The sequence below is a fragment of the Hippocampus zosterae genome, chromosome 1 (genome assembly GCF_025434085.1).
Source record: "Hippocampus zosterae strain Florida chromosome 1, ASM2543408v3, whole genome shotgun sequence".
Lineage (NCBI taxonomy): Eukaryota > Metazoa > Chordata > Actinopteri > Syngnathiformes > Syngnathidae > Hippocampus > Hippocampus zosterae.
The window spans coordinates 40,818,542-40,845,851 of NC_067451.1; the positions used below are offsets into that span (position 1 = coordinate 40,818,542).

General features: G+C 45.8%; 1 protein-coding gene and 1 long non-coding RNA gene across 5 annotated transcripts in view; both read left to right on the plus strand.

Moving 5' to 3' along the window:
• Positions 1 to 20,979, plus strand: part of LOC127608519 (ETS-related transcription factor Elf-2-like) — a 57,168-nt gene extending 36,189 nt beyond the window's left edge. Inside the window, exons 3-9 of one of the 4 annotated variants that reach the window (XM_052077640.1) lie at positions 5,299 to 5,614; positions 12,444 to 12,548; positions 18,155 to 18,274; positions 18,427 to 18,510; positions 19,518 to 19,710; positions 19,823 to 20,053; positions 20,338 to 20,979. In XM_052077640.1, coding sequence (XP_051933600.1) covers positions 5,299 to 5,614; positions 12,444 to 12,548; positions 18,155 to 18,274; positions 18,427 to 18,510; positions 19,518 to 19,710; positions 19,823 to 20,053; positions 20,338 to 20,827 — 1,539 coding nt within the window. In that variant the 3' untranslated portion in view covers positions 20,828 to 20,979. The remainder of the gene's footprint in view (positions 1 to 5,298; positions 5,615 to 12,443; positions 12,549 to 18,154; positions 18,275 to 18,426; positions 18,511 to 19,517; positions 19,711 to 19,822; positions 20,054 to 20,337) is intronic. The other 3 variants (XM_052077645.1, XM_052077652.1, XM_052077660.1) reach the window with 3 other exon arrangements.
• LOC127608641 (uncharacterized) lies at positions 5,621 to 7,704 on the plus strand. The gene is made up of 2 exons (XR_007964296.1): positions 5,621 to 7,386; positions 7,443 to 7,704. It is a non-coding gene; the product is annotated as an uncharacterized LOC127608641 (long non-coding RNA).
• Positions 20,980 to 27,310: the final 6,331 nt, after the last annotated feature.

Here is a 27,310-nt window from a genome sequence, read left to right on the forward strand (position 1 = left end):
GTCACAGTGAGCTGCAAGAGACCCCCAAAACAAGAGGCGATTTTTTTTTTCTGCTCCTGACCTGGTTTGCCAAGAGTTTCTCCGGTGTCCAACGAGGAACTGGATGGGGAGGCGGGGGAGGGGGCGGGAAACTTGTCGGTGATGTGGTGCCATCGTTTTAAGTGGTCTGCATATTTGTGGTGCTGCCGTTGTATGGCTTCGTCGTGCGACATTCTTTGCAAATTACGAAGGTTTTATCAAGCTTTCCGTCTTTCTTTTCGAAGCCGTAGTATTTCCAAACATAAGATCTGAATGTTGCGAGAGCATTAAATACAGTAGTTTCCTCGCTCCTGCTTGCGCGAACTCCATAGTGTTTCGCTAGTTGTGTACTGCACTGTATGTGACTCACGGCTTCCGTCCATATTCAACACAAAATAATGATGGTGCATTCATTGCGTCTAGGAAAGGGCAGATTTTACCGATACCCACCAATGCATCGTGATGAATCTTGATTTCACCCGTCAATCGCGTCATACCCAGTGAATGAGCCGCATCGATGTATCGATTCTTTTCCACACCCTTAACACACACATACAGTGTCCCACGTGGACCTTGCGCGCTTGAGCAGAGTGCGCACACACGAGCACGCATAGTAAACAACACTTTGACACTGTTTTTTGCGGACTTAAAAAAAATATTATGAATATATGAAAAAATCTGCCATGCACCAAAGCCGCGATAAACGAACCGCGAAATAGCGAGGGATCACTGTCCAACTATTTCACAGTTGAATAAAGTGAAAGAATTAAAATATCACAACAGTCATACAGTACATAAATAAAATATATCCTGTCAAGTAAAACTTGAGTGCTCAAGAATTTTATATTCTTGTGTATAGTGACAAACAAATGTATTGTCGTAGAAACGTGAGGAATCATATGGCCAAAACCGTCTTTCAAGTATAAAGTGCATAAGATGAATGTGAACAGAGCAAACGGTAGAAAAGTAAAACAAATAACAATAATCACATGCATATAATACTGCAATACTTGAGGCATTTTTGTACTGCTCAGACTAAGATTGGTTTAGGTTTTCAGAATTTTATCATCCTCGCTTTCTGACATCATTGTAAATAATTTATCTTGCTACCTCTTCTCTATTTGCGCTGTAAATGCATTTTCTGCCAAGATTTTGTGTAACTATTATCAGCGAATGGGGTGTGGTCGCTGACAAGTGACCCCTTACCCGATTCACTCAGTCGGGGCCCCAATTCATAATGGTGAGTGATTCCAACAATGGGGTTTCCATCCAAATCTTTCCTGTTTGTTTGTCCCTGCATATTTGGTATGATGAAGTTTATTTAGAAGTTCGCCTTTGTGTGCCGTCATGGATAATCCTCCCAGCAACACATACCGCATACATCTTTGCTGTTTTCCATCAAGAACGGCATTAATATTCAGATTGGGGGCCGTACACAGCTGCTTAGTCTCTTTACAGGCTGGGCAGCCCTGTGATAACTTGTAGGTTGGACGTATACGGTTGAGAGTTCAAATTGCAGATGTATCGGATATGTATCTGATTTAAAGCCACATACAAAAGAGGCCTGAGTCAAAGTAAAAAAAAATCTGAATTGTGGTGTTCACATTTCATGTACCAATTGGAATTGGCCTGCAGTGTGAACATCGCCATAGCACTTGGTAACATATATCAAAAAGCATCTAATAATAAAGGGGATTTCAACGTCCATCCATCCATCCATCATCTACCGCTTATCCGGGGCCGGGTCGCGGGGGCAACAGCTTTAGCAGGGAAGCCCAGACTTCCCTCTCCCTAGCTACTTCTTCCAGCTCTCCCCGGGGGATCCCGAGTCGTTCCCAGGCAAGCTGGGTGACATAGTCTCTCCAGCGTGTCCTGGGTCTTCCTCTGGGTCTCCTCCCGGTGGGACGTGACCGGAACACCTCACCGGGGAGGCGCTCAGGAGGCATCCGAATCAGATGCCCAAGCCACCTCATCTGGCTCCTCTCGATGTGGAGGAGAAGCGGCTCGACTCTGAGCCCCTCCCGGATGACTGAGCTTCTCACCTTATCTCTAAGGGAGAGCCCGGACACCCTGCGGAGAAAACTCATTTCAGCCGCTTGTATCCGGGATCTCGTTCTTTCGGTCACGACCCATAGCTCGTGACCATAGGTGAGGGTTGGGACGTAGATCGACCGGTAAATTGAGAGCTTCGCCCTTTGGCTCAGCTCCTTCTTCACCACGACAGACCGATACAACGTCCGCATCACAGCAGACGCTGCACCGATCCGCCTGTCGATCTCCCGCTCCCTCCTACCCCCACTCGTGAACAAGACCCCAAGATACTTGAACTCCTCCACTTGGGGTAAGATCTCCTCCCCGACCCGGAGGGGGCACTCCACCCTTTTCCGACTGAGGACCATGGTTTCAGATTTGGAGGTGCTGATTTTCATCCCAACCGCTTCACACTCGGCTGCGAAACGCTCCAGTGAGAGTTGGAGAGCCCCGTTTGAAGGAGCCAACAGCACCACATCATCTGCAAAAAGCAGGGATGTAATACTGAGGCCCCCAAAACGGACCCCCTCAACGCTTCGGCTGCGCCTAGAAATTCTGTCCATAAAGGTTATGAACAGAATCGGCGACAAAGGGCAGCCTTGGCGGAGTCCTACCCCCACTGGAAACGATTCCGACTTACTGCCGGCAATGCGAACCAAACTCTTACATCGGTGATATAGTGACCGAACAGCCCGTATCAGGGGGTTCGGTACCCCATACCCACGAAGCACCCCCCACAGAACTCCCCGAGGGACACGGTCAAACGCCTTCTCCAAGTCCACAAAACACATGTAGACTGGTTGGGCGAATTCCCACATACCCTCAAGGACCCTGCTAAGGGTGTAGAGCTGGTCCACTGTTCCACGGCCGGGACGAAAACCACACTGCTCCTCCTCAATCTGAGGCTCGACTTCCTGACGGACCCTCCTCTCCAGCACCCCTGAATAGACCTTACCAGGGAGGCTGAGGAGTGTGATCCCTCTGTAGTTGGAACACACCCTCCGGTCCCCCTTTTTAAAAAGAGGGACTACCACCCCGGTCTGCCAATCCAGAGGCACTCTCCCTGTTGACCACGCGATGTTGCAGAGGCGTGTCAACCAGGACAGCCCCACAACATCCAGAGCCCTGAGGAACTCCGGGCGGATCTCATCCACCCCTGGGGCCTTGCCACCGAGGAGCTTTTTAACAACATCGGTGACTTCAACCACAGAGATAGGAGAGCCCACCTCAGAGTCTCCAGGCTCTGCTTCCTCCAAGGAAGGCGTGTTGGTGGAGTTGAGGAGGTCTTCGAAGTACCCTGCCCACCGGTTCACAACGTCCCGAGTCGAAGTCAGCAGCGCCCCATCCCCACTGTACACAGTGTTAGTGGTGCACTGCTTCCCCCTCCTGAGACGTCGGATGGTGGACCAGAATTTCCTCGAAGCCGTCCGGAAGTCGGCTTCCATGGCCTCACCGAACTCTTCCCACGCTCGGGTTTTTGCCTTGGCGACCACCGAAGGCGCGGTCCGCTTGGCCAGTCGATACCCGTCAGCTGCCTCTGGGGTCCCACAGGCCATAAAGGCTCGATAGGACTCCTTCTTCAGCTTGACGGCATCCCTTACTGCTGGTGTCCACCAGCGAGTACGGGGATTGCCGCCACGACAGGCACCAACCACCTTACGGCCACAACTCAGATTGGCCGCCTCAACAATAGAAGCACGGAACATGGTCCACTCGGGCTCAATGTCCCCCGCCTCCCCCGGAACATGGGAAAAGCTCTGTCGGAGGTGGGAGTTGAAACTCCTTCTGACAGGGGATTCCGCCAGACGCTCCCAACAAACCCTCACTATACGTTTGGGTCTGCCAGGACGGACCGGCATCTTCCCCCACCATCGGAGCCTACTCACCACCAGGTGGTGATCAGTTGACAGCTCCGCCCCTCTCTTCACACGAGTGTCCAGGACATGCGGCCGCAAATCCGATGATACAACTACAAAGTCGATCATCGAACTGCGGCCTAGGGTGTCCTGGTGCCAAGTGCACATATGGACACCCTTATGTTTGAACAAGGTGTTCGTTATGGACAATCCGTGACGAGCACAGAAGTCCAATAACAAAACACCACTCGGGTTTTGATCGGGGGGGCCGTTCCTCCCAATCACGCCCTTCCAGGTATCACTGTCATTGCCCACGTGAGCATTGAAGTCCCCCAGCAGAACAATGGAGTCCCCAGCGGGAGTACTCTCCAGCACACCCTCCAAGGACTCCAAAAAGGGTGGGTATGCTGAGCTGCTGTTTGGTGCATATGCACAAACAACAGTCAGGACCCGTCCACCCACCCGAAGGCGGAGGGAGGCAACCCTCTCGTCTACCGGTGTGAACCCCAATGTACAGGCACTGAGCCGGGGGGCAATGAGTATGCCCACACCTGCTCTGCGCCTCTCACGTGAGCAACTCCAGAGTGGAAGAGAGTCCAACCTCTCTCGAGAGAACTGGTACCAGAACCCAGGCTGTGTGTGGAGGCAAGTCCGACTATATCCAGTCGGAAATTCTCTGCCTCACATACCAGCTCGGGCTCCTTCCCTGCCAGAGAGGTGACATTCCATGTCCCAAGAGCTAGCTTCTGCAGCCGAGGATCGGACCGCCAGGGTCCCCGCCTTTGGCTGCCGCCCAGCTCACATTGCACCCGACCCCTTTGGCCCCTCTCATGGGTGGTGAGCCCATGGGAAGGGGGACCCACGTTGCCTCTTCGGGCTGTGCCCGGCCGGGCCCCATGGGTGTAAGCCCGGCCACCAGGCGCCTACCAACGAGCCCCACCTCCAGGCCTGGCTCCAGAGGGGGGCCCCGGTGACCCGCGTCCGGGCAAGGGAAACTGAGATCCATTAATTTTACTCATCATAAGGGGTCTTTTGAGCCGTGCTTTGTCTGGCCCCTCACCTAGAACCTGTTTGCCATGGGTGACCCTGCCAGGGGCATAAAGCCCCAGACAACTTAGCTTCTAGGATCATTGGGAAACACAAACCCCTCCACCACGGTAAGGTGACGACTCACGGAGGGGGGGATTTCAACGTTTGATGTCAATTTAGTAGTGCCCAAAATGTTATTTGACTCTGGCTAATATAGTGCCATTTTTTAAAAACATTTTGAAACAAGCATCTTGTCCTAATGAGGCCCACGAAAATTGTTAAAGTATTTCTGTTCGGACTAAAAATGAGCAACTGTTGAAGTCACCATTACTTTTTTTTTTTTAATCATCTCTCCAAACTGCAGTGTGAGCAGCAGCCTGCCGAGGAAGAGGAGGACGATGTCGATGCTGTGATTGTGGGAGGAGGTGAGGAGGCGGAGGAAGATGAAGTAATACAGCAGGCGGTAGAGGCAGTGATTGTGGGAGGAGGTGGAGAGGTGCAGAAGATGGGACGTGTGGTAGCGCAGGAGGATGGCTGTCCTGCAGTGATTGTGGAGGAAGTGGCCAGCGCCCAAGTGGAGGAGTGTTACTCTGCACAGGTGTTGGTGTATGATGATGAGACTTATCTGATGCAAGATGTTGCTGAGGAGCAGGAGGTTGTCACAGAAGTGGCCGATACAGGTGAGACGATATAATAATTACAAAATCATCCTTTTTGTTATTACACTGCAAGTCCACTACACTATATTTGGGGGGGGGGGGGGTTCACTCCACCACACAAACACAAAATGTTACATTGTAACCCTTATATAACAATGCTATTGCGATTCCATTTGGTCATATCTTTGCACATCAGGATTTTTTGCCACTGTGGGGATTTAAAAGAAGAAAAATCTGATCTTTTTTTCCCCATCAGCTAAAAATTATGTGAATGGATGAGGACAACTAATGTAAACAGTCCTATTCTCCATGCTTTTCTCAGTTTAACATGAAACAAAGATGCCTCACCATTGTGCTAAAGACATTTTCAGTGGGAAGTGCCCACTGAGTTAACAGAGTTTCGTGTCACAGTGCGTCATCAGCAGGTTGTATCAGAGACACTGTGTGACTGGAAGAGTCACTGAAAAGCATTGGACATTTTACACCTGTTGTGAATTTTGATTTTACACTTCTTGTTGGAGAACAGGAAACATTGAATAGTTGGCCCTCGTATGTTCAACAGTTTAGAGAATGTCAAATTAATTTTACTTATAAAGGTTGTAGTGAATTCATTTTGTTTTTAGAATTAAAAAGAAATAGGTTCTTTCTGAAATTTCACCAGAAAGGCAAATATCCCAGAGTTTTAGAGGGTTGTAAATACCTCCCCTAAATACAAAGCCCCTACAAAGCCGCCGCTCCCTGATGATTCAACCTTGATGAGCTGGAGCAATGTCGTCCATCAAGATGAAATTAGGCCCATGTTCATTAAGGGGCACAATCACTGGATTAACAATGTTATTCAGGTAGTATGGGCTTGTCACTGGACCATTCACAAAATGTAGGGCAGTGCTTGACCGACTGGACTCACCTGCCCACATTGTAACATCGCCACCACCAAAAGCACGTCTGGTGACAACAGTGGCTGATGCACAGCACTCTCATTGAATTGTCCAACATTGTTGGCGGCCATCATTTCTGCTCGCCGTGAATCGACTTTCATCAGAAAACAACACTGAGGTTCACTGGTCCGTCATCCAGCGTAAATGCTCCCTAGCCCATGCAAAACGATGATGCCTGTTCCTGGTGGTGTGGACAGGCACTCTTGCAGGTCGTATAGCACGCAGATCACGCCAATGTAAACTGTTTCAAATGGTCTGACGTGACACTTGGGTGCCTCTCACCTCCCTTAAACGTGCCTTGAGTGGAGTAGCATTTGTCTTTTTGTTGTTCACAATGTAGTAGTCATCAGCATGGGATGTGGCCAAAGGACATCTACTTCTACATCGTTCAGTGACTCTTCCAGTCTCTCTGTATCTCTGTTGCAACCTGCTGATGACACGCTGTAACACTCTAGGTTGAGTAGCCACGTCAGAATCATTATTGGCCAAGTATGTAGAACACACAAGGAATTTGTCTCCAGTATAACACGCCGCATTAGTATCGTTATAAACAAGGACATGACAGATAAGTCTGGAAAAATTAAGTATGGAAGGACATTTTGTAATGTAAGTGAACCGTAGTGCGGTGGTACCACTGACAACTGTGAGACAATGTGCAAAGTATCATGCAGAGCTAAAGTGATCAGTGGTAGAATATAATACTATAACAGTTTTACAGTTGGTGCAAAAAATCATTGATCCATTTTAAAGTGACCAGTCGCAGTATTTGTAGGACAAGAAGTGTGCAATTGTGCAGATGTCCTTGAGCGCTTTAAAGTGTCTGGTGCTGTGGACTATACGTCAGTGACTGTTTAGGTATTAGTAGCAGTATTTGTAGTACAAGAAGAGTAATTACGTCAGTGACTGTTTAGGGAGTTAACGGTTAGAGGGAAAAAGCTGTTTAAGTGTCTGCAGGATTTGGTGCGCATGGATCGTCTGAGAATGTCTTGTTTGAAGCATCACAACGTCAAAGTACTGGTGATCCATTGTTGTTAAAATGTGAACAGCGTGATGAGGATGACTGTTTAATACATCAGCTCGAATTAAACCTGGTCGAATTAAACATTGGTCAATATAAGGATTAAATGCCTGTTGTGAATTTTGCCGTTTGGCTCCTAGTTAGAGAACAGCAACTTGTGAAAAAAAGTACTGAAATATTGAACAGTTGGACATGTGCATTCGAAAACTTAAAGGTCACATTAAGGTCAGATGAAAAGGTGTGAATGCAGTGTGTGTGTGTGTGTGTGTGTGTGTGTGTGTGTGTGTGTGTGTGTGTGTGTGTGTGTGTGTGTGTGTGTGTGTGTGTGTGTGTGTGTGCGTACATATACATATAAGCGGCTGGATAGCTCAGTTGGTAAGGCATCGGTTTGGCATACGGGAGACGGTGTGGGTCCTTGGGCAAGATCCTTCACGCTAATGCCTACCTCATACAATGATGAGAGACAATAAAACAAATGACATACCGGCTCATACGTCGCCTGGCCAAACAAGGTCTGCGTCTGGTGCTGGGGAACCAGAGCACCTTGATGAAAAATGGGCTACTGGAACAAAGCGGAGATGGGCGAGATGCGATAACATGGCTCTGTTGGAATGCTACTAGAGAATGTGGGCTAAATGGTTACTTGGAACCCCACAGTCAAGGTTGACCACGAAACAACTCGTAACTCAGTGTTCCAACATCAACAAACAGCAACTGCTGTCACAACTTGAGATTGTTGAGGTACAACGCAGCTTCCATGGTGCAGGGCCCCAGGCTTCCAAATCAGAGGAGGAGGTCATACCAGAGATTGGGAGGCAAGCCCCAATGAATGCAGATGATGAGATTGTTAGGCCAGCCCCAATGAATGAAATGCTGAGCGAGGCAGCAACTGACCTGAAAGCTAAGATCATGGCGAGAATGAAAGCTGGTCAACCTAGAAACCGATTACAACGGCTATGTGAAGTACCACCTGAAAGTCTCATGGAAAGTGTGAATGCAGCACTGAGGGCGATCCCGACCGTTACGATCACAGAAACCAATGAGCTGATATACGCTTCAGCATCAGTGATCCTTGAGATGCTTGGCTATAAGAGCAACCATGGAAGCCATGAGATACGTTACCCACCATGGAAAAGACGTTTGGAGGCTAAAAATCAAGGCGGCTCAGAAAGATGTGAGTCAATTGAGGCCCAGAGAGATGTGGTGAAAAGGCCGATACCCGAGAGGTATCATGGTACATCCAGATGACCATACCTGAAGCACTCAAAACTGCCAAACAAAGGCTCCAAGCCTTGTCCAGCCGCCTAAAGCGGTACACGAAAGAGAATGAGGCCAGACGAATAAACAGGCTGTTCGCAACACAACCTGCGAAAGTGTACGCTCAGTGGCAGGCTCCTAACAACAGAGCTGAGCCACCAAGACTGGAAATTGAAAGGTACTGGAAAGGCATATGGGAGAAGGAGGTTGAACATAACAGCAGTACACAATGGCTGGTGACCCTGAGAGAGGAGCACAGCAACCTCCCTGAACAGAACCCAGTTACCATAACAGTGGCAGACATACAGGAAAGAGTCTCAGATATGAAGAACTGGACAGCACCAGGCCCGGTCCGTCCTGGCAGACTCAAATGTATTGTGAGGGTTTGTTGGGAGCGTCTGACGGAATCCCCTGTCAGAAAGAGATTCAACTCCCACCTCTGGCAGAGCGTTTCCCATGTCCCGGGGGATGCAGGGGATATTGAGTACGAATGGACCATGTTCCGTGGCTCTATTGTTGAGGTGGCCAATCTGAGTTGCGGACGTAAGGTGGTTGGTGCCTGTCGTGTCGCCAACCCCCGTACTCGCTGGTGGACAACCAGCAGTAAGGGATGCCGTCAAGCTGAAGAAGGGGTCCGATCGGGCCTTTATGGCCTGTGGGACCCCAGAGGCAGCTGACGGGTATCGACTGGCCAAGCGGAACGCAGCTTCGGTGGTCAAAGAGGCAAAAACGAGGCATGGGAAGAGTTCAGTGAGGCCAGAGAAGCCGACTTCTGGATGGCTTCGAGGAAATTCTGGTCCACCATCCGACGTCTCAGGAGGGGCAAGCAGTGCACCACTAACACTGTGTACAGTGGGGATGGGGCGCTGTTGACTTCGACTCGGGACGTTGTGAACCGGTGGGCAGAGTACTTCGAAGACCTCCTCAACTCCAACAACAGGCCTTCCTTGGAGGAAGCAGAGCCTGGGGACTCTGAGGTGGGCTCTTCGATCTCTGTGGTTGAAGTCACTGATGTGGTTAAAAAGCTCCTCGGTGGCAAGGCCCCAGGGGTGGATAAGATCCGCCCGGAGTTCCTCAAGGCTCTGGATGTTGTGGGGCTGTCCTGGTTGGCACGCCTCTGCAACATCACGTGGTCATTTGGGAGAGTGCCTCTGGATTGGCAGACCGGGGTGGTGGTCCCTCTTTTTAAAAAAGGGGACCGGAGGATGTGTTCCAACTACAGAGGGATCACACTCCTCAGCCTCCCTAGTAAGGTCTATCTATTCAGGGCTGCTAGAGAAGTCGACTTCCTGACAGACTTCAGTCGAGCGGTGTGGTTTTCGTCCCGGCCGTGGAACTGTGGACCAGCTCTACACCCTTAGCACAGGGTCCTTGAGGGTACGTGGGAACTCGCCCAACCAGTCTATATGCGTTTTGTGGACTTGAAGAAGGCGTTTGACCGCGTCCCTCCGGGAGTTCTGTGGGAGGTGCTTTGGGAGTATGGGGTGCCAAGACCCCTGATACGGGCTGTTCGGTCCCTAAACTGCCAATGTCAGAGTTTGGTTTGCATTGCCGGCAATAAGTCGGAATCTTTTCCAGTGAGGGTTGGACTCCGCCAAGGCTGCCCTTTGTCGCCGATTTTGTTCATCACCTTTATGGACAGAATTTCCAGCCGCAGCCGAAGCGTTGAGGGGGTCAGTTTTGTTGGCCTCAGGATTGCATCTCTGCTTTTTGCAGATGTGTTACTGTTGGCTCCTTCAAGCAGGGCTCTCCAACTCTCACTGGAGCGTTTCACAGCTGAGTGTGAAGCGGTTGGGATAAAGATCAGCAAATCTGAAACCGTGGTCCTCAGTCGGAAAAGGGTGGAGTGCCCTCTCCGAGTCGGGGAGGAGATCTTGCCCCAAGTGGAGGAGTTGAAATATCTTGGGGTCTTGTTCACGAGTGAGGGCAGGAGGGAGCGGGAGATCGACAGGCGAATCGATGCGCCATCTGCTGTGATGCAGACGTTGTATCGGTCTGTTGTGGTAAAGAAGGAGCTGAGCGAAAGGGCAAAGCTGTCAATTTTCCGGTCGATCTACGTCCCAACCCTCATCTATGGTCACAAGCTATGGGTCGTGACCGAAAGAACAGATACAAGCGGCCGAAATGAGTTTTATCCACAGGGTGTCAGGGCTCTCCCTTAGAGATACAGTGAGAAGCTCGGTCATCTGGGAGGGGCTCAGCGTAGAGCCGCATTAATTTAAATGAATTTTAACGGGTTTAATTTTTTTTCTCGCGAGATTAACGCAGCACACGTCACCACGGATGTTACGTTGCTCTATAAATAAACCAGAAACAAAATCAACAAGCGCGCTGCACAGGTCCACGCACATGTCTGTTTTGCCAGCCACGGCAGCGCGAGACACTGAAAACTGATACTTAGAGTTTATGAATGGAAAGTTTACTTCTAAAAAGTTGCCAGATTGTTCCACTGACAAGACCAAAGTTACCTGTATGTTTGGTGTCGTAAACTCAGCTACCATCATAGCACGTCAACTCTGAAATACCACCTAATGGCCAAGCACACAGCTGACGTGAGTACTCAACTCCCTCGTCTCAGACAGACAGCTATTGATCATTTCAAAGCGAAGAAAATGGTTGACACGACGAAGAACAAATTTGCTGAAGCCAGAGCTAAATGTATGGCTTCATTGTCCACAGCTCTACTCAAGCTGAAATCATTCGCATTGCATCTAACGACTCCACTACGGATTGCCAGCGAGGTATACAGAGATTGTACGTCGCGGAGAAGGCTAAGGTACACCAAGCGGGAGAAGACACTGTTTCGGGAGAGAATTAAGAGACTAGGTTGATGACCCTCTGGTGAATAAAGAGCAGGTAGCCTGTCGAATACAATGTATGCCACTGACGCGATTGTTACCTGTTTGGAACTATTTTGTGTGGAAGGTTACAGTGTTCCGTGTACATATAAATATAGTGGGTGGAGCTTCTCTGTGTTCGTTTGACAGTGATGGTGCGCTGTGGCACGTCAAGAGTTCAGCAGTGCAGTGGTAGCGACCTAGAGACCACACTGAAAATAAATTTATTTTAAATTTAAAAATAAATTTGCTAAAGCTATGGCTTCAGCAAATTTGTTCTAAGTCGTGTTATCCATTTTCTTCACTTTGAAATGATCCATCGCTGTCTGTCTTAGATGAGAGGCGGATTACTCACATCAGCTGTGTGCTTGTGTGGAATTTCTAACTCGAAGATCTTTGATGATCGCTCAGTTTCCGATTGCAAAACATCCAGGTAACTTTAGTGTTGTCATTGGGACTATCTGGCAACTTTTTTAAAGTAAACTTTCCATTCGTAAACTCTTTAAGTATCCGTTTTCGGTGTCTCGCGCTGCAGTGGCTGGCAAAACAGACATGGGCGTGGACTTTTTTTTTTTCCGGTTCATTTTTAGAGCAACGTAAAATCCGCTGTGACATGTGCCACATTAATCTAGCGAGAAAAAAATGTATCACGTTAAATTTGATTTAAATTAATGCCGATAACGCGCTAAACTGACAGCTCTAATAGGTACCTGTATATATACTGCATACACCCCCCCCCCCCCCCCCCCACCCACACATGTGTGTATATGCATGCTTATATACTTTTGTGTCTTTTTCAGTGGAGATGTCGAGTCAGGACATTGTGTGTTTCGATAAAACATTTGAAGCAGCTGAAGCTCTTCTGCATATGGAGTCTCCCGGAGGGTTACATGATCGCAACACAGGTAACAACACTTGCATTACCTTAGCTGGCAGCATCTATTGCTATTTACTCGATGAGACCGTGACTGGGGCCTTACTTAAGAGTTTTTTCTAAAGAAGTCACAGGAGCACCTACAAGGTCAACGATAAAATCTTTCTCGCCAAGAATTCCATTATAGTTAATGTTTCAACCCTTGAGGCAGAATTTTTTTTCACCCATCCATTCGGCTGTCGTTGAGCGGTAGGCAGCGTACACTGAGCTTGTCATCAGCCATTTGCAGCAATTTAACATTCAGTTTGGATATTTCAAAAGGTTGCCACTTGAAAAAAGTGAGAAATTAAGACATACTGTACATGTTGCTTGCTGCCATGTTGCTACTTTGGTGCTATAAAGTGTTCAGTAACCTTTTTAATCAGAATCAGAATCCTCTTTATTGGCCAAGTACTTAGAACACACAAGGAATTTGTCTCCGGTAAAACAAGTTGCATTAGTATCATCGTAAACAACAAAATCATTGAACCATTTTAGAGTGACCAGTAGCAGTATTTGTAGTACAAGAAGAGTCACTACGTCAGTGACTGTTTAGGGAGTTAATGGCTAGAGGGAAGAAGCTGTTTAAGTGTCTACTGGATTTGGTGCGCATGGATTTGTAGCGTCTGCCTGAGGGGAGTAGCTGGAAAAGGTGGTGGGCCGGGTGCGGGGGATTCAGGAGAATTTTGTGTGCCCTTGTCTTGATTCTTGCAGTGTGCAAGTCCTCAAGAATGGGTAGGGCGGTGCCAATGATTCTTTCCGCCGACCTAACTGTCCGTTGAAGTCGGATTTTGTCCTTTTTTGTGGCGGCCCCAAACCAAACCGTGATGGAAGAACACAGGATTGATTCGATGACTGCCGTGTAGAACTGTCGTTGCACCTCCTGTGGCAGGCCATGCTTCCTCAGCAGCCTCAGGAAGTACATCCTCTGCCGGGCCCTTTTCAGTATGGAGATGGTGTTGACTTCCCACTTCATGTCCTGGGAGACTGATTCCCAGAAACTTGAAGGTCTCGACGGTTGACACAGGGATACTGTGAGGGGCAACTGTGGAGAAGAATGTTTCCTGAAGTCCACGATCATCTCTACAGTCTTGAGCGTGTTCAGCCCGAAGTTGTCGGCTGCACCAGAATTCCAGCTGCTCCACTTGTTGGCGGTACGCAGACTCATCGCCGTCTTTGATGAGACCGATGACCGTGGTGTCGTCTGCTAACTTTGAGTTTGACAGCAGGATCTGTTGAGGTGCAATCGTTTGTGTAGCGGTGCTCCCAGTGCTCCCAGTCTCACCTGTTGTGTCCGTCCCGTCAGGAAGCTGAGGATCCACTGGCAGATCGTAGGGGACACACCGAGGTGGAGAAGTTTGTGGGTGAAGAGTTCCGGGATGATGGTGTTGAATTCAGAGCTGAAATCCACAAAGAGGATCCTTGCTTAGGTCCCTGTGCTCTCGAGGTGCTCGAGGATGTAGTGCAGACCTATGTTGACTGCATCTTCCACAGACCTGTTTGCCCGGTAGGCAAACTGGAGAGGGTCCAGCAGGGGTCCGGTGACGTTCTTTAGGTGGTTCAGCACAAGGCGTTCAAAGGACTTCATGACCACAGACGTCAGGGCGACAGGCCTATACTGACTGTTTCAACCAGGATGGGACCTCACACAACTCCTGGGATCTGTTGAAGATTTGTGTGAAGCCCGGAGCCAGCTGGTCAGCGCAGACTTTCAGGCAGGAGAGGGACACTTTATCGGGCCCCGCAGCTTTCTTGATCTTCTGCTTCTTGAAGAGCCATCTCACGTCCTCTTCGTGAATCTGTAGTGGAGAAAAAGAGGGTGGGGGGGTAGATAGAGTGGTTTCTCGTAGAGGTGGGTGTGTGTGGGAAACGGGGGTGTCCTTTTCAAATCGGTAGAAAAACATGTTTAGTTCATTAGCAAGACCCTTATTGTTCACTGTTTGGGGGGATGGCATTCTGTCGTTAGTGATAGCTTTCAGGCCATTCCATAGCTTCTCTTAGCGATGTTAATTTCCTTTGTCTATTGGTTTCGGGCGTGTTTGTACAGTGCCCGATCTCCACTTCTAAATGCGGCCTCTTTCTCTTTCCTGAGTTGCCTGAATTTGGGAGTAAACCATGGCTTGTTATTGTTGAAGGAGCGGAAGTACTTCGTTGGTACACACGTCCTCACAGAAACGGATCTATGATGTTACAGTGTCTGTGTATTCATCCAATGTGCCCGTTGAAGTTTCAAAGACGCCCCAATCAGTGCAGTCTAAGCATTCTTGTAGAGTTTGCTTTATTTCATCTGTCCTTTTTTTTGTAACAACCGGTTTAACACATTTGAGTTTCTGTCTGTATGTAGGTATTAAGTGGATTAAATTGTGGTCAGAAAGACCCGATGCTGCACGGGCGACCGATCGGTATGAATTTTTGATTGTTGTATAGCAGTGGTCTAGAATGTTGCCTTCCCTGGCGAAACAGTCGATGTTGCTTATATCTGGGAAGTTCACGGTTAAGATGTGCTCTATTAAAATTGCCCAAAATGATCAGGGGTGACTCTGGGTATTTTAGTTCGATTTTGTTTACTTGTTCGGCTAGTGTTTGTATCGCCGTGTTAGCGTTAGCTTGTGGCGCAATGTAAACACAGACTAGTAAAAAGGAGGTGAACTCACGTGGCGAGTAGAATGGCTTGCAGTTTAAAGACAGCCACTCCAGGTTCGGACTGACGAGCACGCCAGCTCGCTTCCCCCTCCTCCGGCGGCGTTTCCATGCTCCGTACAGCGCAGCCCTCCGCTCGCGATTAGCTCCGAAAAACCTTGTGGATTTTCATGTGCTGGTGAAATAAGACCGAACGGAGACCCCCCAATGCGCAGCAACTTTTCCCTCGTATGAGTAAGCCGCTCAGGGTCGCCAAAAAAATAACGAAAATGACAAAAACAGGGATATTACTAGGGAGCGTGTGACCGAGGCTGCCATACCTGTCGGTGCCTGATGGTCCCATTCAATTATTTATCATACAAGTATAGGTCAACGTTATCAAGGCTTTTTATTTACCAGTCTTTTTCTGAATATATTGCAAACAATACAATACTTTTAAGACTTTCTTTACTTCCATGGCTCGTGCCAAACCCCGGAAAAAACTGTGGATTCATATGAATCAAAATTTGACCTTTTGAGTTTGAAGAAGCACTAAAAGAGCACCAAAAAAAAGTCAACCAAGTTTTTTGTTGTTTTGTTAAAAATGAGGAATCACTTAAGATATCCTTTATTTGTCCCGCAAAGGGGGAAATTTACAATCAGTTATGAAAGGAAAAACACTAGGTAGGGAGAGGGGGAAAAAACACGCTCGAACTATCCTCTTCTGAGGATGATTTAAGTCCAGGATAAAAAAAGACCCAAGCACATAAATAAGCATATGACAGTTACAACAAGTCACAAGACATAACATGTAATGAGAGGGCAGATGGATGGGGGGGGGGGGGATGGGGGGAGGGCTGCATGGTCACCGATGCGCTCTGCAGATAATACTACGTCACGGGGGAAAATAATCTGGACTGTCTCAGAACTTTTTGTTATTCATTCCTTTGTTGTGTTTTCACAAACGAGGAAATCACAAAATAAATTCTGCAGGGTTCTAGAGAATTGATTTTGTAATTTCCTCGCTTGATTTTCTGTTTTGATCTCTTATTTTTAATTTTCGTACTTTCATTGAAGGAATTGTTTAATTTCTTTCAACAGAAGAAGAGAAGGCAAGGAGACGGACAAAGACGTACCTGTATTTGTTGAGACTGTGAAAACCATTAATAAAGTGTGCGTTTAAAAAAACAACAACAACAACACCACAGCTCTCCTTTTTTCTGAGCTGCAAGATGTATCTATATCTTCATGAGCTATATTAGCCTACTATCAAAATTACTTAGTTTGCTACAATTACACAATGAGCCTTCCTGATTACCGTATTTTCATGACCATTCGGCGCACCGAATTCTCTTCACCTCTTACACGCTCACCCTTCACTCATTGGCGACTGGTACCTGCTAGCGAAGTGCCTTCAGCGTCCTCATACACGCCTACCCTTCACTCATTGGCGGACTTCCGCATCCCTGTCATCACTCACTCCGCCTTTTCTCTATATAAACAGCGTATCAGCCAGAAGCACTCTCAGTCATGCTTTGGAACTCGGCTCATACACTAGACGCTCCGCATTATAAGGCATCCTGTCCATTTTGGAGAAAATGTAAGACTTTTAATGGCGCCTTATAGTTGTGAAAATACGGTAAATTTTTTTCCGTGCGGTGCATTCTGTAGAGCAGGGGTGGCCAACCTTTATTGACGATCTACTTTTCGTTCAACCAACCTAATAATAATAATAATACATTTTATTTAGAAGCGCCTTTCAAGACACCCAAGGACACTTTACACTAACAAAAAACACAAAACAATACAGGTTGAGCAGCGGCAGCCAAAACTCGAAGGTCAGAAAGAAACCACAGGGGAGGGAGAGAGGGAGAAAAAACCCCACACTCGAACTATGCTCATTTTGAGGATAATTTGAGTTCGGCAAAAAAACCCTGCACAAGCATATGACAGTTACAACAGGTCACAAGGCATAAACAATGAAGACGGTGAATCAAGGGAATGGTGGGGGACTAGCTTCCGTGCATATTTTCATCAGGGGAAGGTCGAGATAGCAGATGTTGTTTTGGTAGCAGGCTGCCCAAGAATTTCAGACAGCCTTGAGTCCGTGGCTTATGTCTCTCTAGTGGCGTCGATCAGCCAAATCCATGATTTCAGTCAGTAATTGAACACGGATTCCAGTTTTCTGCAAGTTGATGACCATCCTGCTGTGAAACCCGCAACAGTTTGTGGTTGAGCACAGTCTGAGTCTGAGTGTTGGACATCCGCGTTATGCCATCCTTAGACCGGCAGCCTCGTCCAATAGAACCGCTCCCGTCGGTTGAATTTTCGATAGATCAGGAAACTGCTCACACCAAACAGCAGCATACCTGTTATCGGAAGGCCGAAAATGTAGATGTCATCCACGTCCTCAACGGACAGTGTTGACAGGCACACCATTCTCCGCTTCCTCCAAGGAGCTAGGGTGTACCGAGCAGTAAAAGTCCCCGAGGGGCAAGTAGGCTCCCCACTGCCTGCTCTTCTCATCGAGAAAATGTTGTCGATGGCATCGAAAGACAGGTCAACCAATTCCATGTTTGTTTTTAGTATGAAAATACGACAGGAGGCTAGGAAAAGTCAGACAAAGACAGCACATGGACTGAGTGGCGAGCAAGGAAGGGTGGGGGTGCGGCTGGGGGACAGGAGCAGAAAGCAAAAGCGTCCACCTTCGTCGAGAGCCAAGCAAGAAGAACCTACCGCGATCGACCCACACATATACAACACACTTAGTTATTTTTTTGAGGCTCCAGACATTTTTTTTTCCCATATGGCTCTTTCAACATTTTGGGTTGGCGACCCCTGTATTAAATATTTGTAGAATTTCTCTAATACCATATAGTGAGTTATGAAAATCTTTATAGAAAGAACCGGCAAAATATTTGTTGTGGGAGCAAAGCCACGGTGACAAAAAATCGATAATCTAATTTTTTGGGTGCCCAGCAGATGATGTGATGATGGAGACAATAGTGGAGGTTTCAACAGAGTGTGGACCTATGGAGGAGGAAGAATCCTTCCCCATCCCGCCTGATAATGAACCTGTTGCCAAAAAGAAGAGAGGAGGTCAGTGTCAACAGACTGTCATACGAAACTGGAGTGGTGCTACGAATCGTCTCTTTTTTATGCTTGATGTTAGCAGACAGGCAGACAGACTGCTTCAGTGTACAGTGATATAAGAAAGCTGGAAATTACAGTTGTTTATTTTCTAATTTTAGGTGGACGTAAGACAAAGATGCACCAACCTACATCCAACGGGACCTTTGACCTAGGGATTAAGAAGAGACAGAGGGAAGGAAAAGGTAGACAGGCATGCCTTATATTTTGATTTATTGCTGCCCGTATTATTTATTAATTTGTTTTACCATTTATTATTTAAGTGATCACCCTAAAAATTAAAACAATGTACAAGGCGAGTCCCATCTTCCCACAGTGGCAGGCATGTGAAAATGTTTAACTTGAAACTCTTCCTGTCTAGAACATGGCAGAACGTGTGGCATTGCTTTTACATGTGGGATAGAGCCTGGTGGCCTTTTCCTGGAATGATCATGTCGATTAAAGTTTAGTGTTAGAGAACATGTGGAAAACCAAGGCTTGTAGTTCGCTTTGGCACAAGCACTTTGGTACTTCTATGGGGCTGCCAAAATGTACGTATGAGAGAGGCAATTGTCCAACTCTCCAGCATATCCCAAAGATTGTCATTGTGCTCCAAGTCCATGTAAAATAAATGTGACACACCAAATAAAAGAGTTTTGAAAACAACTTGAGAAGACATGCCTATAAAGTTCAATGTGTGTAAATATAATAAATATTTTAATGAAGTACACGATAAGATTACCTTTATTCGTCCCAAAATGTTCTTGCTTTAATATGTTCTATGCGCCTCCAATCGTCTAAACATGACATTCTGATTAATATTGTGTTTTGTCCATCTCAGGAGCAGCCATTTTGCCAGTTGCCGTTGATTGAAAATTACTTCACAAATGCTCAGGGCAGTCATGGATCAACTCCAGAAAACGGTTGAGTCGTAATTGGTCGTTACCTGACCCCTGAGCAACTGAGATGTCATTTTCAGTTGACGAAAATATGTATATTTATTTCTTTATTTTTAAAAATAGCATTACTGTACATAGTATGCTGCAATAGCGTCCCGTAGAAATGTTCTTGACAGTTCTACATTTGACACCGCTGTAACAATTCAATTGTCAGGTTATGTCCCATTTCCTTAGTTAGATATTTGGTGGGGTTTTTTTTTTTTTTTTTTTGGTGAGCTCAAAGATAATTTTACATCATGTTTTTTTCTTCTCAGGGAACACCACCTACCTGTGGGAGTTTTTGCTGGAACTATTGCAGGACAAAAACACATGTCCTCGCTACATTAAGTGGATGCAGAGGGAAAAGGGCATCTTCAAATTGGTCGACTCCAAGGCCGTGTCCAAACTTTGGGGAAAACACAAGAATAAACCCGATATGAACTATGAAACAATGGGCCGAGCGCTCAGGTCAGCCATTCTGCACAAACTAAAACTTCAATCATTTGTTTCAAATTAAGCATCCCAACTAAACACATAAGCATGTTGTACAATGTCAAAAGTCCAGTGTGTTCACATGCAGATATTACTACCAGCGTGGAATCCTGGCAAAGGTGGAGGGTCAGCGGTTGGCTTACCAATTCAAAGACATGCCAAAGAACATTCGGGTCATTGAGGATAACGATGAAGGTGAAGACAGCGAGGGCACGTTGTCCAGCCAGCAGGGTCCCGAAATGCTGGGCACCAACACTAGTGCTGCCTACCATCCTCAGCAAGCATACGTCACAATCATCCCCAACACCACCACCACCAGGTCTTACACTTTCGTGCACTTTTTGCATTTTTTTTCATTGCGTTTGATTTAGTTTGTCATAAGCCACACCGAGCAAGTGTCTAATAAACACTTCTATTTATTCCGTGTATAATTGTTGAGATTGTTCACTTCAACATTTTATGTTGATCATCTCAGTGTCTTTGTTGCTATCTTGAAGTCGTTAAATACTGCTCAATCACTGCGTGCTTCCCGGAAAACACCACACGTTCAGTAATTTTTTGGGTAGCTGGTGTTCATGAATTCTGTTTTTCCTTCTCCAACAGGCCCATTCGTGCCATGCCTGTGGTCATGACTAACTCTCTTGGGCAAGTGACATTAAACTCTTCGGCAATCCTAACCACCTCTGCAGGAGCCCCAGTTACAGTAGCTAGTGCTAGTGCGCCCCCAAAATTGGTCATCCAGACCCTGCCCACCATGCTTCCGTCTGGTTCCAAAACAGGTGATAAAATCACAATCATCACGATCCCAGCCAACCAACTTGCCACACTCATGCAGGCAAGTCCGTCAAGCCAGGTGACTCAGCTCGTACAGGCCAAACCTGTCACAACACATCTAGCGCAGGCTGTCCCAAAGCCAGCAACAACCCCTACCGTCCATCTAGCAGCAGGCACACCAGTGCCACAGCTTATCCTAGCCAAACCGCAGCTCACGGTGCAACATGTCCAAAGTCCTACCCAGCTCAAGGAGTCACATTCTGAGGTATCGACCCTCTCCAGTCAGCCAGTAGCACCAGAAGAAAGCCCAACTTCCTGAGAAGTCAATCCTCAGGTGGGATGCTCTCGGGGGGGAATGACTGTAAATACTGCAGAAGGAAGGCAAGTCATATCAAACCCACCTCCTGGACCCACAAGAGAGCACTTTGACTGGCTGCTCTCATCGAGGACAAATTGCAACCCCACAAAAGAGGAATGGAACCGGTGTGTGAAAAAACTCGCTCAAAGAAGATGGGCAGCCTTAGATTGCAAATGAAACATTTGCAGTCAAACAGTATGTAAACTCACCGAGAAAAAAAAAATTGTAAATGGAAATCTACAGAGCATTTTGATACACAGCAGGTATTTTTTTCTTCTCCTAGACTAAGTTTGTTTGGTTGATTTCATCTGTTTTTCAACCGGTTCTTGTCTGAAGAGTTTTGTCCTTACCTTGCACTGTTAAATACACTGCTCTTTTTTTTTTTTTACTGCAATTTAAAAGGGAGTCAAAAGATGTCAAAATCCAAATAAGGTAGATTTGTGCTCCACATATGAAGTATAGTATACAATTATTTCTTGTACTATCAGTTTTACAAAAATGTGTTATAAAAATGAGAAAAAAAGAATTGTCTTTCATTCTGTCTATCATTGCAGCTGCAAAATGTGAGAGAAAACTTGGTGGGTTGAGCCATGTGGGCGCCATTTGTAAAGCATATGGTGTTTAAACTAACACTTCGTCACAGTTACCTTCAAACAATGTTTTTAAAGAAACTTGAGTTGCCTGATTGCACATTGCAAACAATATTTGTTGATTTAAATATCGTAGTTTGATCAAAATAGGAAATGATGATCTGGTCATTTGAGTCAGGAGTCTGTGCATCAGGATAGCGGCCCTCCAGGACTGGAATTACCCACCCTTGCTCTAAATTCTCCCTCTGTATGAGTGTGAGTGTGGATGGTTGTTTGTCTATGTGTGCCCTGAGATTGGCTGGCAACCAACGTACAGTGCTGTTCAAAATAATAGCAGTGCAATGTGACTAACCAGAATATCCCTTGTTTTTAGTATATTTCTTATTGTTACACGCCAGACAAGTTACCAGTAGGTGCAGTAGATTCTCAGAAAACAAACAAGACCCAGCATTCATAATAGGCACGCTCCGAAGGCTGTGCAATTGAGCAAATAGTTCAAAGGGGTGTGTTAAAAAAATAGTGGTGTGGCAACCAATCTGAGTTCATCAATTTTTGGAAAGAAAAAAAACAAAAACAGGTGGGAATCGGGTGTGAATCAGGTGGCGCCTATTTAAGGATGATAAAGCCAGCACAGGTTGAACATGCATTTGAGGAAAATGGGTCGTTCAAGACACTGCTCCGAAGAACGGCGTTATTTGATTAAAAAGTTGATTGGAGAGGGAAAAACCTATAAAGAGGTGCAAATTGTTGGCTGTTCAGCTAAAATGATCTCCAATGCCTCAAAATGGGTAGAAAAACCAGACATATGTGGAAGAAAACGCAAGACAATTATTAAAATGGACCGGAGAATAACCAGAATGGCAATGGCTCAGCCAATGATCAGCTCCAGGATGATCGAACACAGTCTGCAGTTACCTGTAAGTGCTGTGACAGTTAGAAGATGTCGGTGTGAAGCAAATTTATTTTCAACAATCCCACGCAAAGTCCCTCTGTTACAAAAAAGGCATGTGCAGAAGAGGTTACAATTCACCAAAGAACACATCAACTGGCCGAAAGAAAAATGGAGGAACATTTGTGGACGGATGAAAGTAAAATTGTCCTTTTTGGATCCAGGGGCCACAGACCGTGTGTGAGACGACCCCTAAACTCTGAATTTGAACCTCGGTACACATTGAATAGAGTGAAGCACGGTAGTGCAAGTATCATGGTCTAGGCATGTTTCTCCTACTCTGATGTTGGGCGCATTTATCGCATACCAGGGATCATGTATCAGTTCGTGTATGTCAAGATACTTGAAGAGGTTATGTTGCCTTATGCTGAAGAGGACATGCCCTTGAAATGGGTGTTTCAACAAGACAATGACCCCAAACACACCAGTAGACAAAGCAGTCTTGGTTCCAAACAAATAAAATTGTTATGGAGTGGCCAGCCCAATCCCCAGATCTCAATCCAATCGAGCATTTGTGGGGTGATATCAAAAATGCTGTTCGTGAAGCAAAACCAAGAAATGTAAATGAATTGTGGAATGTTGTGAAGCAATCATGGAGTGAAATAACAACTGAGAGGTGCCACAAGTTGGTTGACTATGCCACACAGATGTGAAGCAGTTATGAAAAACTGTGGTCAAGCAACTAAATGTTAGGATTTCTAAATCCTACCTTTTTTTGGAAATACAAAATAATTTTGACTTTGTACAGTCAACAGCAGACACTGCTATTTTTTTAACACACCCCTTTGAAATAAGGGGTGTTCACACGGCACACATTTGCTCCGGCGCTGCAACGATGTATTTTGTAGCGATATATTTTGCACCGCAGCAAATTGTGTGGAGCATTCATACGTACAAAGCCGCTGAGCGTGACAGCATCGGCACAGCGTCGGTGCAGCCCCACTTGCGTTCACACGGTAGTTTCTGCAGCGGAGTTTCTGTCGTGTTGGTTCTTTTTAAAACGTACTGTATATACACAACTCAAGCGACTACTGGACAGGCACGTCGTTCTCCTTCTCGGTCTCCGTGCCTTCTGCTCGAGAGTGACCGCCCACGAAAACGTAAATCAACGATGACTTCAATGACACTCAGAAAAGCAAACACTAATGCGCCAAACAGAAAATCAAGAGAGGGAAATCACAAAATAAATTATATGGGGGGCGGGGGGTTGTGAACAAACAACAAAGGAACAAACAACTCAGAGACAGTCCAGTCTCCTACAAAAGGAAAGATGTTACCAGCCAAGTCTTGTGTCATTATTAAACAAACACATTACGGAAGTCAGAGCACGAAAGCAACGCATTCTCGCCATGCGTACTCTTCACAAGCATTTGCTCTGGAGCAAATTTAAACCAGTTGAGTTCACACGTGCAAATTTACATCGGTGCTGCTTCGCAAACGAGCATTTGCTCCAGAGCAAATTTTTAAACCACCTCCCTGAGGTGGATCAAATTTGGTCCGGTGTAAGCATTTTTCCGGGGCTACGCCGGAGCTAATTTGCACGTGTGAACGCCCTATTGGGGCAGCCCCGGCGCAGCACCGGACCAAATCTTGCCGTGTGAACACCCCTATTTTTGCCCAATTGCACAGCCTTCGGAGGTGCCTATTATGAATGCTGGGTCTTGTTTGTTTTCTGAAAATCTACTGCATCTCCTGGTAACTTGTCTGGCATGTAACATTGCACTGCTATTATTTTGAAGAGCACTGTATGTTTATATGTATGTGTCTATATATATCAGTGGCAGATGGATGCTGGTCTGTCAAGGAGGGGAAGTCAATTTCGTCCGACATCATAAAATCTGTTCGTTTATACGTGAATTCTACTCTCCGTTCCTCTTCAAGAAAATGATCTTGAACCTTGTCATACCAAAAAGGCGTCTTTTCCAGGGACTCCTAGTGTGCTCTCTATGGCCAGCAGAGCTCGGCTGCTTAAACGGCCTTGGCCCATGGTGTAAGACTTGAGCCACCTTAGACAGGAGAAGCTCCTCCCTACACCTGCAGATGTAGCTCCAATTGTTGCCACTAATGACAGCAGTTTGTAGACCTGTCTAATTCCATGTCTTTCAGAAACAAAAAGAAATAACACAGCTTTCCCCTGTAGCCTTGCAAGTCCTGGTTTGAGTATATGACTTGAAGTTCAGACCTCAGTCTTTTTGAATCAAAGAACTGGCCAAAACCTTTCAGGACACTCTGAAATGCCTCCTATGGGAACACTCGTCTCATCTCATCAAACTTTCCTGGATTGACTAATTCCAAGAAGCAACTACAATAAAACCCACAGAAATAAAAGATTAATTTGTCGCTAGTCGTTTTTAACAAAGAGACTGTCACAAAGACGATTAGAAGTCTCCAGTTCAACTCAGAACAAAATGAGAAGAGACACCAAAAGCTCGGTGGCTCATTTCGCTGTCAATCAAAAAGAGATTCAGCCTCAGACAGATCATATGCAGAAAAGTTGAGCGTCCGGGTCAGCCGATAAACGCCCACTGTCCATAGACTCCTAGAGACGCTGAGCATCCAATGGGCGGGACAAAAACAGCATTTATCCAATGATTCATCTCGTTTCAATGGCTCTTCGTCTCTGACTTGTTGGCCACCCCTGCACTAGACGCCCAGCTTCCGCGGTGTAGACGCTCAACGTCCACATAGTTTAAAACCTTCATACCGGGATTTGAACACGTGGTGACCTTCCGGTAGTCCAAAATTGCCAAATTTTGGACAGAACCCGGTACTCAGGTTTTAATTAAAGCACAGTGAAGCTGCGGGAATGAATGACAAGAGAGTCGCTTTGTAACCAGGAATAAGAAGCTGATTCGGAACAAAAGATGAGAATGTTGTAGTACATATTTACACTACAAGTGTAGTCAATGACCTGAACACACAAATGCATTTTTCCCAAATTCCTGATGAGTGTGTTACACTCGTTCGATCTCTTTCAGCACTAGTTTGACACTCAGCCACACTAGTGACTTTGTCGAACTAGTTGCACAGAAATCCTCACTAGCCACTCATTTTTGGCAACTAGTGCCACTTTTGTCCAACTAGTGCTGACAAAATTCTAACTAGCGAAACCGGGAAGCACACAAGCAGAGGGAACTTCCCAGCTAGTTACCTTTTTTATGCCCTAGTGGCCCACGAGACCAAACGAGTGAGGTTCAAAGTCTTACTAGTTTACTAGTAAGATTTAAAAAGTGTTAACATGTTAACTAGTGAAACATGGATTGTTCTAACATGTTAACTAGTGGCCTATGATTTCCTGCACTAGTTAACTAGTGGGAGCTGTAATATCCACTCGTTAACTAGTGGAGGATAACACATTGACTAGTGCACTAGTTTAAGACCGTTAAAGCCTTGATATCCAACTAGTGAGTCCAAAAATGTTACTTGCTCACCAGTGATGCCCCAAATATCCACTCGTTCCACTAGTGCGACATTTTGACTTGACTAGTGAAGTTATAATGTTGCACTAGTGGAACTAGTGGATGTCACCCTACTCACTAGTCAACTAGTTAAATTGTCTTTTGATTTAACTAGTGATGGTAAAATGTTCACTAGTACAACATGTGAAACACTAACGGCTCAATGGTCACACTAGTTATGCTAAATGCTAATCAGGAGGCAGGACAGTGTCAGATGTGAACACCTCCTATTGGCTCCCTGATAAGAGCTCCACCCAGCAAAAAACCCTGTAAAGCCTGATTCTGACCATTCGCTATTATTTACTGCCATTTGCGTAATATCTACAGTATACAGAAGGAATCAAGCAATTTTTACCAGTCTGTGTCTGTAGGTGATGTTTATTTATTATGTACACAGAGATAAAGGGTAATGATACAGCTCTACAGTATCTTTTCACTTTTATATATGTATGTTATACTAAATAAAATGAATATGGCACCATATAATGCAACAGTTCTGCAACATATTCTTCCTAAATGATGATGTGAATTTTCATTTGTTGCTAAATCAGTTCAGGATGCTATAATTTGTGGTGTAGATGCGAATTTAGGAGAGTAGGACAATATATCGCATTGTAATTGGAGCAGCAGCTTGGTTGATGATGTCCCCAAACCAGCTCATCCATTATATTCGTGCAATACAACGAAAATGAGCACAATTGAAAAACATAGCCTACTTATATTTTAAAATAAAATAATTCACGTTGACCCTTCTGAGGTTTCTACAAACATGAATGAAGACATTATTTACAGCAGGTTGACAGCAGTGTGATCAAGCAGAATAGATGGAGTAGAATTTTATTAGGGCTTCACTGATTTATTTCATACAATTCATATCTAAAACACAGTTGAAAAATATTTGATTGTTAAAATATTTTAATAGCAGAACTATATCAAGAATTTTACAAAACATACACTATTTTTTTTAATTAGGAGAAAAGTCTCAAAACATATCACAGATGACAAACGTTGTGCCTCTCCTCCTCCTGTTCTTCGATGAAGCTGATCACCCTCCAGCTCCCGTTAGAAACATCGTGCTGCTGAAGGTGTGCCGGCAGAATGGTTGTGATACAGGAGGTGCTGTGGACTCTCCCAGAAATGAGGACCTAGTTTAGTTTAGTTGTAGATCCAGTAAAACATGCAAATTACACATTACAAATTATACATTATTTATGATGCAGTTACAGTCTTGTGAATATTAAAAAATGTACTTCATGTAATGCAGGCAAGCGAATAATTCAAATGAACTAAGGCAGCAAACAATAAGAGCAAAATCATGTTCCAAACATTAACTTTTGAACTCTTTTTAAATGTCAATTAGCTTGTGAGTAATAAGACAAAATGTGACTGTCAGACAGAGAACTGTCAGAGCAAACGACAGATTTTAGAAAGTCCTGCCGAAATAAAT